This window comes from Rhinatrema bivittatum, chromosome 16 (genome assembly GCF_901001135.1).
Source record: "Rhinatrema bivittatum chromosome 16, aRhiBiv1.1, whole genome shotgun sequence".
NCBI lineage: Eukaryota > Metazoa > Chordata > Amphibia > Gymnophiona > Rhinatrematidae > Rhinatrema > Rhinatrema bivittatum.
In genome coordinates, this window is record NC_042630.1 from 15,511,250 (window position 1) to 15,526,067 (window position 14,818).

At 41.9% G+C, this 14,818-nt stretch overlaps 1 protein-coding gene across 1 annotated transcript; it reads left to right on the forward strand.

Moving 5' to 3' along the window:
• The first annotated feature begins 694 nt into the window (after positions 1-694).
• LOC115077403 (extracellular calcium-sensing receptor-like) lies at positions 695-13,696 on the forward strand. The gene is made up of 6 exons (XM_029579692.1): positions 695-798; positions 7,981-8,272; positions 8,790-9,623; positions 11,140-11,367; positions 12,205-12,328; positions 12,768-13,696. The coding sequence occupies exons 1-6, from the start codon at positions 695-697 to the stop codon at positions 13,694-13,696; spliced, it is 2,511 nt and encodes an 836-aa protein (XP_029435552.1).
• Positions 13,697-14,818: the final 1,122 nt, after the last annotated feature.

A 14,818-nucleotide genomic window follows, 5' to 3' on the forward strand; every position in this document is an offset into this window, starting at 1 on the left:
TGACTTCAGGAGGAACAGTGAAATCATGGACTGCTCGCTCAAGAAAGGTGCCAAACTTACAAAAATAAACAGGAAAAAACCCCTGAAGACCAAAGACCAAGGGTTACCCTCCAACCCAACCTGGACCTACCTGCAATCACATCATCTCCCACCTAGAATCTCCTTTTTACACCAAAATGTGCTTCACTACTATCATATACGTCAAGCCCCCCTGCCTCTTCTCCTATTACAGTAATCACAGGCCAGGGTAGATATGCCCTGAACTATACCCCCAAACCGCGGAGAGAAATAAGATTCCATAGAGCCATTCTTATTGCCTTGTATTCGGCAGACACAAACCCTAGGCAAAAACATTGCCTGCAAGATGATTCTCCTAAACTCCCATTCCATCCACAAGAAGCTGGATAAATTACATTTCCTACTAACTGAGGAATCTGCCAATATCCTAAGCCTAACAGAGACTTGGACGCAGGATGCTGAAACCCCCTCCCCCCAACTTATCCAAATCTGCCCTCCAGGCTTCTCTTTCTCTGAAGGAGGGTGGAGGAGTAGCAATAATTTCCAGTGAAACCCCGGGCTTGGCCTTTGACCCCCGCATGGGAGCTTGAGGGAATTACAGCTCTACAGTTGTTACAAAATTCAGCAGCACAGTTTATGACAGGAAAAAAATGTAAGAGATCATATTACCAAAACAATGCATGAGCAGGAACTTCCAAAAGATCTAACTATGCAAGCTCAGGTTCCCCAAAACATCACATCCCAAGAGTTAATTATCAATGCTAAAAAGCAATTCTCAGAGTGAGCACAGCATCAGAGAAAAGTAAAATGCCAGCGCTGGTCGCCATTTTTAAATGCCTTGCAGGTATCTTGCAGTGAGTTTGGTAAATCATTTTCCCTGATGCAGGCATTCAGGATGCCGAAACGTGGGCCCATGCCAGTTGGGCATTATATTCTGAACACAGCTTTGGGCGTTGGGATAAGATGAATCGTTCACAGCCAAGTATTTTCTCACTTTTTTGCTTTTTTGAGGGATTATACAATTTATGATTCAAGTAACCAGCAAATGAATGTGAGCTTTCTGTGCATTTTATCTGACATTGTTGGCAGCCCATTGCGAGGCAAGAGATGGTATTTTCTGATACTGTGTTCATTGTGAGACTTGCTTTTAGCACTGATAATTAACTATTTGGATATGATGTTTGTGGAACGTGGGCTTGTATATGATAGATGAATATGAGAGATCATATTATTCCAGTTTTGCATAACTTTGATTGGCTGCCAGTCTGCTATCATGTCAAATATAAAGTTAACCTTAATAGTACATAACTTACTGCAATTTAACTCTTTCCCATGGGCAAATGCTATGTTGGAGATTTTTTTTTTTTTTTGGTGATGAGGTTTTCCGTCCATTACTCCTGCCCATGAGAGAGAAGTGGGAAAGAAGAAGGATTTTTTTTCCCCTTTAGTTAAATTTTTTTGATCATTTAGTTGAATAGAGATGTGCATTCTTAAAAAGAATTGCAAAAAATGCAATGAATAAAGACATTTTCAGTTCCTTCCACATGGGCTCCTGCTTGGTTGAGGTACAATTTAAAATAATGTTGGCCGCATGGAAGCCGGCACCAAAGTGATGAAATTTTGGCGCCCGTCACAGGTGTGGATGTTGCAGTTATGTTGCATAGCCAGCACCATTTTGAATTGTACAGTGACCAGAGCAAGCGTGAGTGGGTATCCTTCCAGACCCCAGAGAGACCCCCTATGATGGGGGTAAGTGGCCTGGGCCACGAGTTTTCTTTTGGGGGGGAGCAGGAGGGGGGGTTGGGTGAGGTCAGAGAGGGCCATGGAAGTCCCAGCTGTCTCTCTTGGGGTCAAAGAGACGGTAACTTTCAAACCGGTGTGCGGGCACACATTGGCACATGTGGGTCGGCGTGCACCCAGGGACGTGACCATATTCTAACTTGCATGTGTATATACGCACATGTTGTAAAATAGCCTGGCCATGTGCACATGTGTGGCACATTTTAAGTGGGGGCACGCATGGGCGTGCAAATCCTGCTTCTATCGGGTAAGTCAGGGGATTTTAAAAGGGGTGCATGCCATTCCCAGTTTACCAGTTCACCCACAAGTTCATTCAGTTAACAGCTAGGTCTTCCAATTCCCTCCCCCCTCGAGTTACCCTTTAAACCCCTCAGAAATGGCTCGATCCTTTTATTTTATGACTTGCACTTCATCCATAGCAGAAGTAAAGTTACACAGCTGGGGACATTGGCACGCGCCGGGGTGTTAATTTAGGTGCACATCTTTTGTCCAGGCCCCGAAACGTCCATGCCCCGCCCACACCCGGCCCCCTTTTTGGAAACTTTTCAGATGTGCGAGCAGCGAGTTGTACGCGTGTGTATCTGGGCGCTTTTTAAGATACGGTCAGTGTGCACGAGCCTGACTTCTTCGCGCATCCCCTAGCTGATGCGTGCGTCAGGCTTTTAAAATTCACCTTTAAGGGGATAAGCTTCAAAGCCATTTATGTGCATAAAACCCAGTTTTACCAGTGTAAATGGCTGTTCTAAAATTGACCTCAGTTCAATGGTTATCACGCACGCTGTTCCGCTCACTGCAGGGAGGTGTCCTGGGAGGACGGAGTTGCATGCATGGATTCTTAGAGAAATCAAAGGGTTAAGCGCTTGCACATCTTTGTAAGTTGGTTTTTTTTAAGATTTTCAATAACCTCTTTCCGCTGACCATTTGTTACCAAATAGTCCCTCTTCTATGCCCTCATTGTATGTAAAATCTGCATGAGGGCACTCTGAGTATATGTGTCAGCAATATACTCAGCAATTCTGCCGTCTGAAGAGAGAATTCAAGCATGATGAGACTGTTTCATGACAAATACTACAATGAGTAGGACACTCACTAAAGCCTTCTAGTCCCAAGGCTCTTCCACATTTCAGGACCATTTAAAGCCATAATTATGTCTCCACAGAGACAAGGAAGTAAAATTAGAAAGGAATTCTAATTAATTCAATCTTGACTCAATTTTCTCTGGAGGGAGAATGCTCCCAGTCTACCAGCAGGCTTCATGGACTATAAATGTAGAGAGAATCTAGGGAAGAGTAGAATTCTTGCACATTGATAATCAGAAATAGCTTTGAGCTCTTTAAGAATGCATGTAAATGTGTAGACTTGGTATATATACGTATGTGTCTTTACAAAACTATTCTGTGAATATAGGCTACAAGATATCAAACTGCAATCAACTGTGAGAGGGACTCACTGAAAGCCAGTTTATAACTATTTAAGCAGACCATCAAGTCTGCCCCATCTCTTCGATAGAAATGCCCAACACAAAATGAGACTTGGATACCTCCCATCTTTGCGCAGATTCCTGATAGTTACCATTCTCTCTACTGACTCCATTTTGTTCTCATCAGTCCAGGAGTGGACTCTGGGCTATTCAAGGAAATGAGCTTGCCTATGCTGCTGGTCCTATTGGTCCTGCCATGGTCTGTCTGGCCTACCGACACCCAGGGCTGCACCTTGAGAAACCTAAGTGAGGCTGGTTACGCAAAGCTTGGAGACATCATCATTGGAGGCATCTTCCCAGTACATAACTTAAGGGAATCAGAGATGTATTTCACTGAGTACCCCAGGCCCATCACATGCCATGAGTGAGTTTTGTTTCATATTCATTTTAAACTCCACAGGACAAAGTTCTAGTAGTCATCGTGGTCCTTGAAAAAATAAAATGGAGCCTTTGCAGGCTGTGTGATAACTTTTGTTAGCTTAACATAAAAATTATCCAAAAATCATGTTGTTGTTGACTTGCAACAGCACAAGTTCTTTCTTTGGATGATATCATTTTATAAATTCATATATAGCACCATCTTTGTGCAGAAAAGAAGAGAATTTGAATATAGGAGGGAGGATGTTGACTTTTGCAGCATACATATATGCCTTCTAGGCTGGACAGTCAAAGTTATAATCCAGATGAGACTCCATTTCTAGGCAATGGTGAGTGGTGAATGTGTGAATTTAGCTCCAAACCTCAGCTTTGCAAATCAATTCTAGTGAGATAGACCTTAAAATGGCAACCAAGGACAGTGCTAGGCAATGCCCTTGGTTGCCATTCTCTTTGATGCTGACTCTCGTGTAGCAGAGATGAGCTGCTTTGATTCCTGCTCCAGCCCCTCCTGTTCCTGTGCTTCCTGTCGCCATGAGGATAGGAGGCATAAGAGCTGGAATGGACGCAGCAGAGCAGGGAAGAGCCATTCCTCCTGCCTGCCAGCAGCTGTTCCAAGTCCTGGGACCTCAGAGAGCTATAAAAAGTTTGGAAATTGCCCCCTATATCTCCCGGTCAATTTTCTTTAAATAATAACTGCAGAGCACTTAAGCGGAATAAGAGGTCTAGCTGATCTTGAAATCTCATATACAAAGTAGTAAAGTCTATTAGAAAGTTAGAGATAACTAATTTTTTTTGATCCAGGACACTTTGTGGATCATTTGTCTGATTTAGCTCCATCTCTACTAAACAGAAACATTAGTGTTCAAGAAGAACTATGGAACAGAATGCTTTATTAGCTCCAGAAGGAATGTGAGCTTTTAGATACGGGTTGTTGTCCCCTTGGTTTTTAGTTGAATTGTAACAGCATAAAAGAGAGCTATGCTGCACAGAAAGGTTGTGACATAAGACAACAGCTACTGAGGACAAACTAACTTACAGGAACTCAGCAAAAATTTATCAGAGGGAAAAAGAGTCTACTTTGCGTCAATTATATTGATGGCTGGGACTAGTCTTAAATTTAAAATTGTTGATGGATGATTGTATCCAGGAGATGATATTGCTTTACATTACAAAATTGACCTTATAATACTCTGGTTAGCTATTTTTCAAACAAGATCTCATTAATATTATTATTATAAAATAATATAAATAATATAAAATATAAAATAATAATTAATAATAAAAAAGAAGATATAGTAATTCTTTTACAAGATATGCATGCAACCACTTTCTTGGGAGATCTGTGCCCTTTTGACATGATTCTGGCAGGAAAAGAGGAGCTATTAGATGCTGCATGTCTTTATATGTAATTACAATTACATCTTCAAGGAATGGAAAAGTGACTTATGCTTTAACGGATGCAATATGGCTCCAGGATAACTCTTGCCCAGCCTCCAATAATCCCCTTCTTGGGAATCACTTTGGAGGAAGTTATGTTAGTTTGACTGCAGGATTTTATAGATAAGATGTCTTTCCTAGATTCTTATCAATCCGGGTTTAGGAAATATCAAGTCCAGAGATAGAACTGACTGCATTTGCAGATATCCTGTAGGGCATTATCATCCCCTTTTTCTTGATGGTTATTCCTCTCTCTCAATGCAGCCCAGCCGGAAGGATGCTGGGCTGCATAGAGAGAGGAATAACCAGTAAGGAAAAGGAGGGGATAATCCCCTTGTACAGGTCCTTGGTGAGGATATGATCGGTTCTGGAGACCGTATCTCAAAAAGGATAGAGACAGGTCAGAGGCAGTCCAGAGAAGGGCGACCAAAATGGTGTGGGGTCTGTATCAGAAGACTTATGAGGAGAGGCTGAAGGATCTGAATATGTACCCCTTGGAAGAGAGGAGCTGAAGGGGAGATAGGATACAGACCTTCAGATACCTGAAGGGTTTTAAAGATGCATATTCCTCAAAACTTTTCAGTAGGAAAGCCAACAGTAGAACTAGGGATGAAACATCGGGGGGGGGGGGGATGACTCCGAACTAATATCAGGAAAAATGTATTCACAGAGAGGGTGGTGGATGCCTGGGATGCCCTTCCAGAGGAGGTGGTGAAGACAAAAACAGTAAACAAATTCAAAAAGGCATGGGATAAACACTGTGGATCCCTAAAGGCTAGAGATGGAAATTAAGAAAAGGGCTCATGGGAGATAACCAGCATGGAGTGATAGCGCTATTACCCCTAACAGAAGATATAAGGATTACTACCCTTAACCACTTAGTTTACATGATTTTATGCAACTGCAGCATCACTCTCCACTTTGTCGGCAGTGGGGAGAATAGGGGAATAGGATTCAGATGACAGCCAACACTGGGCCCTGACCTTTATGGTCCAGGGTACTGATACACAAACATTAGAGAAAAAATGCAGGACTGCTTTTACGGCCAAGTCCAAAAGCAAAACGCATTCAAGCAACAGCATTGTATGAATTATCTGGAAGGCTGCTCACCCTGTAAAAATGTTGCTAGCAATAATTTTGTTACGGGTTTGGCAGCTGTTTGGTTTGATTGTTAATATTACTACCCGTAACAGAAATATGGAGGTAACCTGCACAGAGCAGCAGTTGTTACCATAAGAAGCTTTCTGAGCAGACTGGATGGACCATTTTGTCTTTTTCTGCCACCATTGCTATGATTACTATGTGGACAAGGGAAGTAACTCTCTCCTTGTCTTACTGGTCGTCAGTGCCGCATTTGACAGTTTAATTACAACATTTTAATGAAGCGATTGTCCTATCAAGGGTTGGTTGAATTGATCCTAAAGTGGATGAGCTCTTTTTTTTCTTATCAGATATGTATCACTATGTCTTTCTGAGAGATAAGACATTTGGTTCCTATTCATTATGTTGTGGTGTACACAAGTGTTGTTCTCCCCTACTGTTCAACATATTCCTTTGGGGGATATTTTTGAAACCTACTTCTTTTGCACAGATGACATCCAGATGGTGATTTGAGTAAGTCAAAATTGGATTCAGGCCTTAGGAAATTTAAATCAACTAGCTAAAATCTGCTGAAATTCTTCAGAGGCCCGTAATTACTGTTCACCTAACCAGTCTGACTGCAGCACTCCCTTCCACATTCTTCATCCCTACCCCAGCACTTCCTTTTCTTCTTCTCAAGTACATCAAAAGCAAGAGGGTGACAGGGTGGACAGGGACATAGCAGAAAAACTAAATGAGCTCTTTGCTTTGGTCTGTATTGAGGAGGATGTTGGGGAGATACCCACACTGGTAGTGATCTTTGAAGATGATGATTCAGAGGAACGGAAGAAATTACTGTGAAAATGGAAGATGATATAAAGCAGTGGTTCTCAACCCTGTCCTGGGGACCCCCCCAGCCAGTCGGGTTTTCATGATATCCACAATGAATATGCATGAGAGAAAATTTGCATACACTGCCTCCATAGCATGCAAAATTTTCTCATGCATATTCATTGTGGATATCATGAAAACCCGACTGGCTGGGGGGGTCCCCAGGACAGGGTTGAGAACCACTGATATAAAGCAACATGACAAACTAAATATTAACAAATCACCAGGCCTAGCTGGTATTCATCCCAGAGTTCTAACAGAACTCAAATAAGAAATTGTAGATCTGTTACTAGCAATCTGTTATTAAAATCAGTCACTATGTCTGAAGGCTGTAGGGTGGCCAATATAACACCAATTTTCAAAAAAGGGCTCTGGGATGATCCAAGAAACTATAAACCAGCTCAGTTGTGCTGTGATGATTAAAAAAAAAGCAAATAGGAATTATTTGGAAGGAAATGGAGAATAAAACTGTGACCATCATAATGTCTTTGCATAGATTTATTGTGTGACCGCAGCTTGAGCTTTGTGTACAGTTCTATTTATTTATTTATTTTATCTAATTAAAAGTTTTTGTACACCGTGAATTGGGCAGGATTCTGACCGTCTAAGCGGGAGTTCTAGTTGCTCCATCCAAGAAAGATATAACGGAATTAGAAAAGGTACAGAAAAAGGGCAACAAAAATGATAAAGGGGATGGAAAAATTATCTTATGAAGAAAGGCTAAAGAGGTTAAAAAGTAAGTAAGTAAGTAAATAAATAAATAAATATGCAATTCTTATCTTGGTCCAATAAAAGATATCAAAGAATCCAGCCTTCTCCAGGACCAATATGGGTACTAGAAAGTTTCACTACTCTTGTCAGTCTTTTCTTCATATATTTCATATATTTCTGTTTAGATTCATTGAAAGACGTTATCGTTGGGCTCTATCGCTGGCTTTTGCCCTCGACGAAATCAACCACAACCAGATCCTTCTTCCCAATGTCACCTTGGGCTTCTTGATATACGACTCCTGCTTGGCTCTAGAAAGGACCATAAAGTGCACACTATGGATTCTTACGGAGAAAGGAGGATGTGTCCCTAACTACCACTGCCAGATTCCATCCTCGCTGGCTGCTATCATTGGAGAGACAGGTTCCACAAAGTCAATGTCCATGGCAACATTGCTGGGACTTTACAGGTACCCACAGGTAAGAGCTATGATTCTTATCTAGAAAAGTTTGAGATGGTTCTTTAAGATATCCAAACAATTCCCCTGAATATTCTCAAAGGCTCAAGTACAAAAACGAGTTTTGCTAAGTCTTATTTTGAACAAATGAAAAGTACCACAATTTGCAGATAATTTATAACTTCTAGCAAATTGTTGACCCAGAAACTAAGATTAAGAGACATGCTTTGTTTTGCATTGAGTCTCAAGGGTGAAGGGGAACAAGATCACAGAGAAAATAAGTGGCAGGGGAAAATCCTGAACTCATATCTCAGGACTTCTTCTGAATTGCTGGCCAGTGCTCTAGCCTGTTTTCTTTGACTGGGCAGCAGCCAAAGTTGATCTTGCAGATCTGTGGTTCAGGTGTGTTTTGAATGTCATTTGCACAGATCAGAATTTAACAAGGAGTCCTGGTGATCTGGCATTGAAGGGGGACTTTGCGATCTACTTTGTGTAGCATTCATGGTGCTCAGTAAACAATTAAAGTTCATCTCTAACAGGTCAGTTATTTTGCATCTAGTCCTCTACTCAGTGACAAGAATCAGTTTCCCTCCTTCCTACGCACCATCCCCAGCGATACTGTCCAGGCCCAGGGAATGGCTCAGATGGTGCTGTACTTTGGCTGGACATGGGTGGGATTGCTCTCCACTGAAGATGCCTATGGTGAAATCGGGGCGCAAATCGTGAAAGAGGAGCTACTGAGGTTTGGAGCCTGTATAGCTTTTCATGAAACCATTCCTGTGGTCCCTTCAACCAAAAAGACCAACCAAATAATTGAAGTGGTCCTGAGATCTTCTGCTAATGCCATTGTTCTCTTCTCTTCTGAACCTTACATTCAGCCAATACTGGATGGACTTTCAAGAAGAAATGTCACGGGGAAGGTGTGGATTGCCAGTGAAGCTTGGTCAACCTCTCCCAGTGTCTCCATTCAACAGTTTGCCAGGCTTTTAAGTGGCAGCATTGGATTTGCCATCTACGAAGGTAAGATGCCAGGGTTTAAAAAGTTCCTCCTCAAAATCCACCCTTTTACCTCTACAGAAGACATATTTGTTCACTTGTTCTGGGAGACGGCCTTCAATTGTCAGTGGCCAACACCTGAAGACAGCCATACCAGGGACAGTGGAGCAACCAGAGTCCCCTGCACTGGAGCAGAAAAACTGGAAGACTACAACAGCCCTTATTTTGGTGAATCCAACCTAAGAGTCAGCTTCAATGTATACAATGCAGTTTATGCCATAGCATATGCCCTACAGAACATGCATTCCTGTGTGCCAGGGAAAGGACCTTTCATTAATAACACGTGTGCTGACATCTGGGATTTCAAACCGTGGCAGGTAAAACATACAATGTTCTTTTGTGAATGTTTACTTTCTTTTAGTTTCTCTATGGTGACATTATATTCAAAAGATAAGCTTATAGAGGTCTATATTCAAAAGTGCACTGGTTATCTTTATCCAGATATTCAGTGGCACTTATCCAGCTAAAAGAGTTGCTAAATATCCAGTCTAAAGTTAAACCACTCCCTGGGAATGTCCTCCGTGCCACCTCCTTTTATCTGACTAAATTTTATGCAAGCAACCTTTTGCTCAGACACAATTTAGCCAGTCAGTGGTGGGGAGGGGTTTAATTCCCAAAACTAGCTGGTAGGGATGTGCAGCAGGGATGGATTTGTCCCATTCGGGATTCAGATTCGTAGGGGCCCAAATCTGTTGCATCTGTTCTCGGGGGCCCCCGATCCATTCATATGTCAAAAATACATTTGTTCCCCTCAAAAAACCCCATCCCAACCTTTTAAAGTTATTTATCTACAACCCCCCACCCTCCTGACCCCCCCAAGACTTGCCAAAAGTACCTGGTGGTCCAGCGGGGTTCCTGGAGCGATCTCCTGCACTCGGGCTGTCGGCTGCCAGTATTCAAAATGGCGCCGATAGCCCCTGTGACATAGTAAGGGCAACCAGGGACTTTTGGCAAGTCTTGGGGGGGTCAGGGGGCCTATTCGTTGGTGATCTGTTGTATTCGTGGGGGTTCGCCATACGTTTTGGAACCCCCAAGAATACAATGAATATGGCATATACGTTGCGGATTCACAATACGTCAAACGAATGCACACCCCTACTAGCTAGACAACACCTTTTGAATATGGCAGGGTCGTTGTTTCCATTAGATAAACTAGGCGGTCATCTAGAGCAAAGTCCTGCTAGTTGGAGACACAGTGGGCTGGAGCCACTGCTACTGATAGGAGGGAGTACTATGCTGGAGCTGCTTTCAGTAGGTAAGTTGGGGGAATGAGGTGCTTAACCAAAGGTTCAGCCAGGGTGCTAAATACTCTTGCATTGGCCCTGAAATATGGTCCTCAATAGGGCTATGGAATCTTAAATTCAGAATCTATTGAGTTTAGAAAATGACTTGGGGATGGTAGCCTTGTGAAGTGATCTTGTAAAAGAAGGTCAAATACTTATTATCAATTTATCATTTATTTATAAAAGAGTCCTATGCCATCTTTCTAGTGCATTAAGAAGTGAACAGATCCAAAGCCTGAAGCTAGATATTATTTCTTGGTGGGATAACTAGAGTTCTTCACATGGCTCTGTTATGTATCATTGAAAGGGGGATAGATCACTATCAACTGTTTTTGTACATTGTCAATTATTTCTAAAACAAGCTTAAACAAAGCCTAACTATCTTTTACCTTAATGCTGTCCTTTACACAAAATACCAGAAGGATCTTGAAAAGCTTTACTGGTAGTCAAGTTTTTGGGCACAAGTGCCCATTCTGAAGTAAGGGACAAAGAGAAAAACCAGCCTTGTCAATTGTGTGATGGATTCAGTTTTCCATCTTTTCCCCCTCAGCTCCTGCATTACATGAAGATGGTACGTTTCAGGCATAAGATGGGGGAGGAGATGTACTTTGACAACAATGGCAACCCTCCTGCTGTGTATGACATCATCAACTGGCACTTGAAGCCTGATGGTAACATCAACTATGTGAAGATAGGAAGATTTGACTCCAGGGCACCCAAGGGACAGGAGATGCATATAAATATCAGCGCTATTCAATGGAACATGCAAAGCACAGAGGTAGGACAGCAACATAGCTGAATGATTTTCTTATCAGCCTAACTCATGAGCCTACAGTTCCAATTTGTGAAGATTCTGTGTGCATAATTAAAATCTACACATGTGCAGTTGGTCCCCTGTTTGCAATGCACAACTCATCTGTTACAAGTGTCCTTTCTCTTGCACCACCATCCATGTTGAGGAACCCTTCCATTGAAGGGTAGGGTAACTGGAGTGTAGTTCCAGCATGCACTGGTCAAAAATTGGAAAAAGACCCCAAGCTCAAAAAATACTAACGATGTTCAAATGGTTGAAAACTCTCAAAACTGTCATCCAACTCTCAAGTTTTCTGGTGTCTTGAGTTTCTTAGCAAAAACTCTCAACTTCTTCTCACCCTTGCTATAGCTGATAGCTCTGGCAAAATTTTAGATGCAGCCTTTCAGGATCCTCGGGAACACACTTCCATCCGGACTAGATCAATATTCTTCCAAAAATCCTCTCAAATCAAAGAACCTTCAACTGTTGATCAAGACCCCTAGAGATAAGGAAAAGCCAGATACTCCCACTCCACATCTCACTTCCTCCCTCTCACTTGAGAATCAGAGATGATTTCTAGTGTCTTTCTTTTTCTTCAACCTTTAGCCCACTGTTCACTGAGCATACTCCAGGGGATTTTATACTCCACTGAAGACTTTCCCCCAAAGTTTGGGGTTATGGCAAGGGAAGGAATCCTGAATACCAAAAATCTCCTCCCACTGACCATTGTTGGAAAAATCACTTGGGAGCAAATGTTATTGACTGTCAAAGTCCTGTCACACATGTAATATAGCTGAAGATTTCCACACTTTATCTTACTAGGTCCCACATTCTGTGTGCAGCAAAAGTTGCCCTGCTGGGTATAGGAAGTTGCTTCAGAAGGGACAACCCATTTGCTGCTTCAACTGCCTCCCGTGTGCCGAGGAGGAGATTTCCAATGTGACAGGTACCAGACGAAATACATTCAAATTTTGTCTGTAAAGAATTATACCTGTAAAGAAGTAACTTACATGTATATATGGTCAAATCTAACTCACCCTTCAAACAAGTTTTTAATTGGACATGATGTAACCGAACCCTTTGGCACTTGTTAGAATGAACCATTGTACACATTCACCTACTGAATTTATGTGACTATATGTAAACCGTTGTGATGATATATAACTTAATGATGGTACAGAAAAGATTTTAAATAAAATAAATAAATACATTGGATGAAAAGTTCCCTAGGAAACTGAAATGAAGTTTGAAAAACCAAAAACTACCCCAAATATTTTTAAAGATCAGTCTTATTAGACGGTTCAGTAGATGGTGAAAATAAATTTGTGTTTGAAACACTATTATTGTCCCTCATGTTAAGAAAAGTGATTGATTTTTATTTTTAGACTCCACTAATTGTTGGCCATGTCCACATGACCAGAAGCCCAATGAGAAAAGAAGTGATTGTGTCCCGAAGAGAATAGAATTCCTCTCTTATCAGGAGGGCTTGGGTACCAGTTTGGCTGCTGTTGCCATATTCTACTCCATTATCACAGCTGCCATACTGTGCGTCTTCATCAAGAATCAGGATACTCCCATCGCTAAAGCCAATCATAGAGAGCTCTCCTTCCTTCTCTTGGGGGCTCTATTGATGAGTTTTTTCTGTTCTCTGCTGTTTATTGGGTATCCTCATCCAATAACCTGCCTGCTCCGCCAACCTGCCTTTGGTGTCATCTTTGTCCTCTGTGTTTCTTGTGTGTTGGGCAAGACCATCATGGTGGTTATTGCCTTCAGTGTCACCAAGCCCAACAGTAATTTGAAGGGGTGGATGGGGCCCCGAGTGCCCATTGTGACAGTTTCTGCTTGTACACTTCCTCAAGTTCTCATCTGTGCCACCTGGCTTCTGCTCTGTCCTCCCTTCCCAGAGAAGAACATGAAACTGAAGACAGGCACTATCATATGGCAGTGCAATGACTGTTCAGATGTTGCACTCTGGTGCATGCTGGGATATATGGGCTTTCTGGCATGTATCAGCTTCCTGGTGGCCTTCTTTGCACGCAAGTTACCCGATAGCTTCAATGAGGCCAAATGGATCACGTTTAGCATGCTCGTGTTCCTGAGCGTCTGGCTGTCCTTCATCCCAGGCTATCTGAGCACCCAGGGGAAGTACACAGTTGCTGTGGAGGTCTTTGCAATCATCTCTTCCAGTGCAGGCATTCTCATTTGTATTTTTTTCCCCAAGTGTTACATCATGTTGCTGAGACCTGACATGAATACCCGAGAACAGCTCTTAGAGAAACCAACTGGGAAAAGCAAGAAGATAAAGGCCATCTAGGAATGACTGCACATACATTATTAAAAATGTACCAGATTATATTTGAAATTGCATGGAATCGTATGAGATGAACATCTCTTATGAAAAGAAGCTTGGAAGAAAAAATAAGGGCTTTGTGTCAACATCATCTGATCACCATGCTACCTTTAGTTGGGAAGGGTTAACTTTCGCTGTATACATCATCATTTTGCCAAAATAAAGATGTTCAACTGTTAATTCTTTTGGTATAATTGATCTCTTTAATAAACTATCAATGATATAGAAATCTCTTTCAGCAATCACTTTATATTGGCTTAATTAATTATTATTATTAATTTTCTGCTTTTTGGAACTTCAAAGCAGATTACATTCGGGTACTGTAGGTGTTTCCCTATTCCCGAAGGGCTTATAATATAGTTTGTACCTGAGGCAATGGAAGGTAAAGTGACTTGCCCAGGGGTCACAAGGAGTGGTATTGGGTTTGAACCCTTGCTTCCCAGCCCGCTGCTCTAGCCACTTGGCTGCTAAATGGCTTGCAGTGTGGACATCATCAGTGGAACTGACAATGGTCATTGGTAACTGGAAGCCACTCCATTGTGTTGGCGATAGTCATCGATAACTGGAAGTCGCTGTCTCCTTTCTTCTACTGCAAAGACTTCATGACATGCCACTTCTTTTCCCATTTCTCTTTCTTAGTCTCTTCTGTTGGTGGTGCTCAACCGAGAGCTTATAGGACTTGATTCGATAATCTCTTTTTTAAGTTTACTTTTCTTTTCTTTTTGCAGGAAAACAAGGCTCCTGTACGAAATTCAATTACTTGGTGAATTATTCTGGAACAACTTTCAAGTACATGGAAATATCATTTGGGAAATATTAGCATCACCTTCTAAATTTATCAATGATAATTTTCCAGGTTTAAAAAAAAAAGGGGGCCAAGAGTACGTTTGTTAAGGGGTTGGATGGATATAAAACTTTTCACTTCTTGGATGTGATGGCTAAGAGGATTTGTAGTGGGATACAAAATCTGTAAAACTCTATGGCTCAGAGGATGGACCCAAGGTTCACAGGCTGTCACCACTTGGACTGGAGGCTAAGGGGAACTAGGACAGAGACGCAGATCCTGTTGCCTGTAAGATACGATGA

What these genes read in the sequence shown, in the direction of transcription:
- LOC115077403 (XM_029579692.1), top strand. Translation starts at nt 695, where the DNA reads ATGCATGAGCAGGAACTTCCAAAAGATCTAACTATGCAAGCTCAGGTT. An exon ending in GACTTTACAGGTACCCACAG is followed by an intron (nt 8,273 to 8,789) that starts GTAAGAGCTATG and finishes CATCTCTAACAG; the next exon opens with GTCAGTTATTTTGCATCTAG. An exon ending in GGAGATTTCCAATGTGACAG is followed by an intron (nt 12,329 to 12,767) that starts GTACCAGACGAA and finishes TTTTATTTTTAG; the next exon opens with ACTCCACTAATTGTTGGCCA.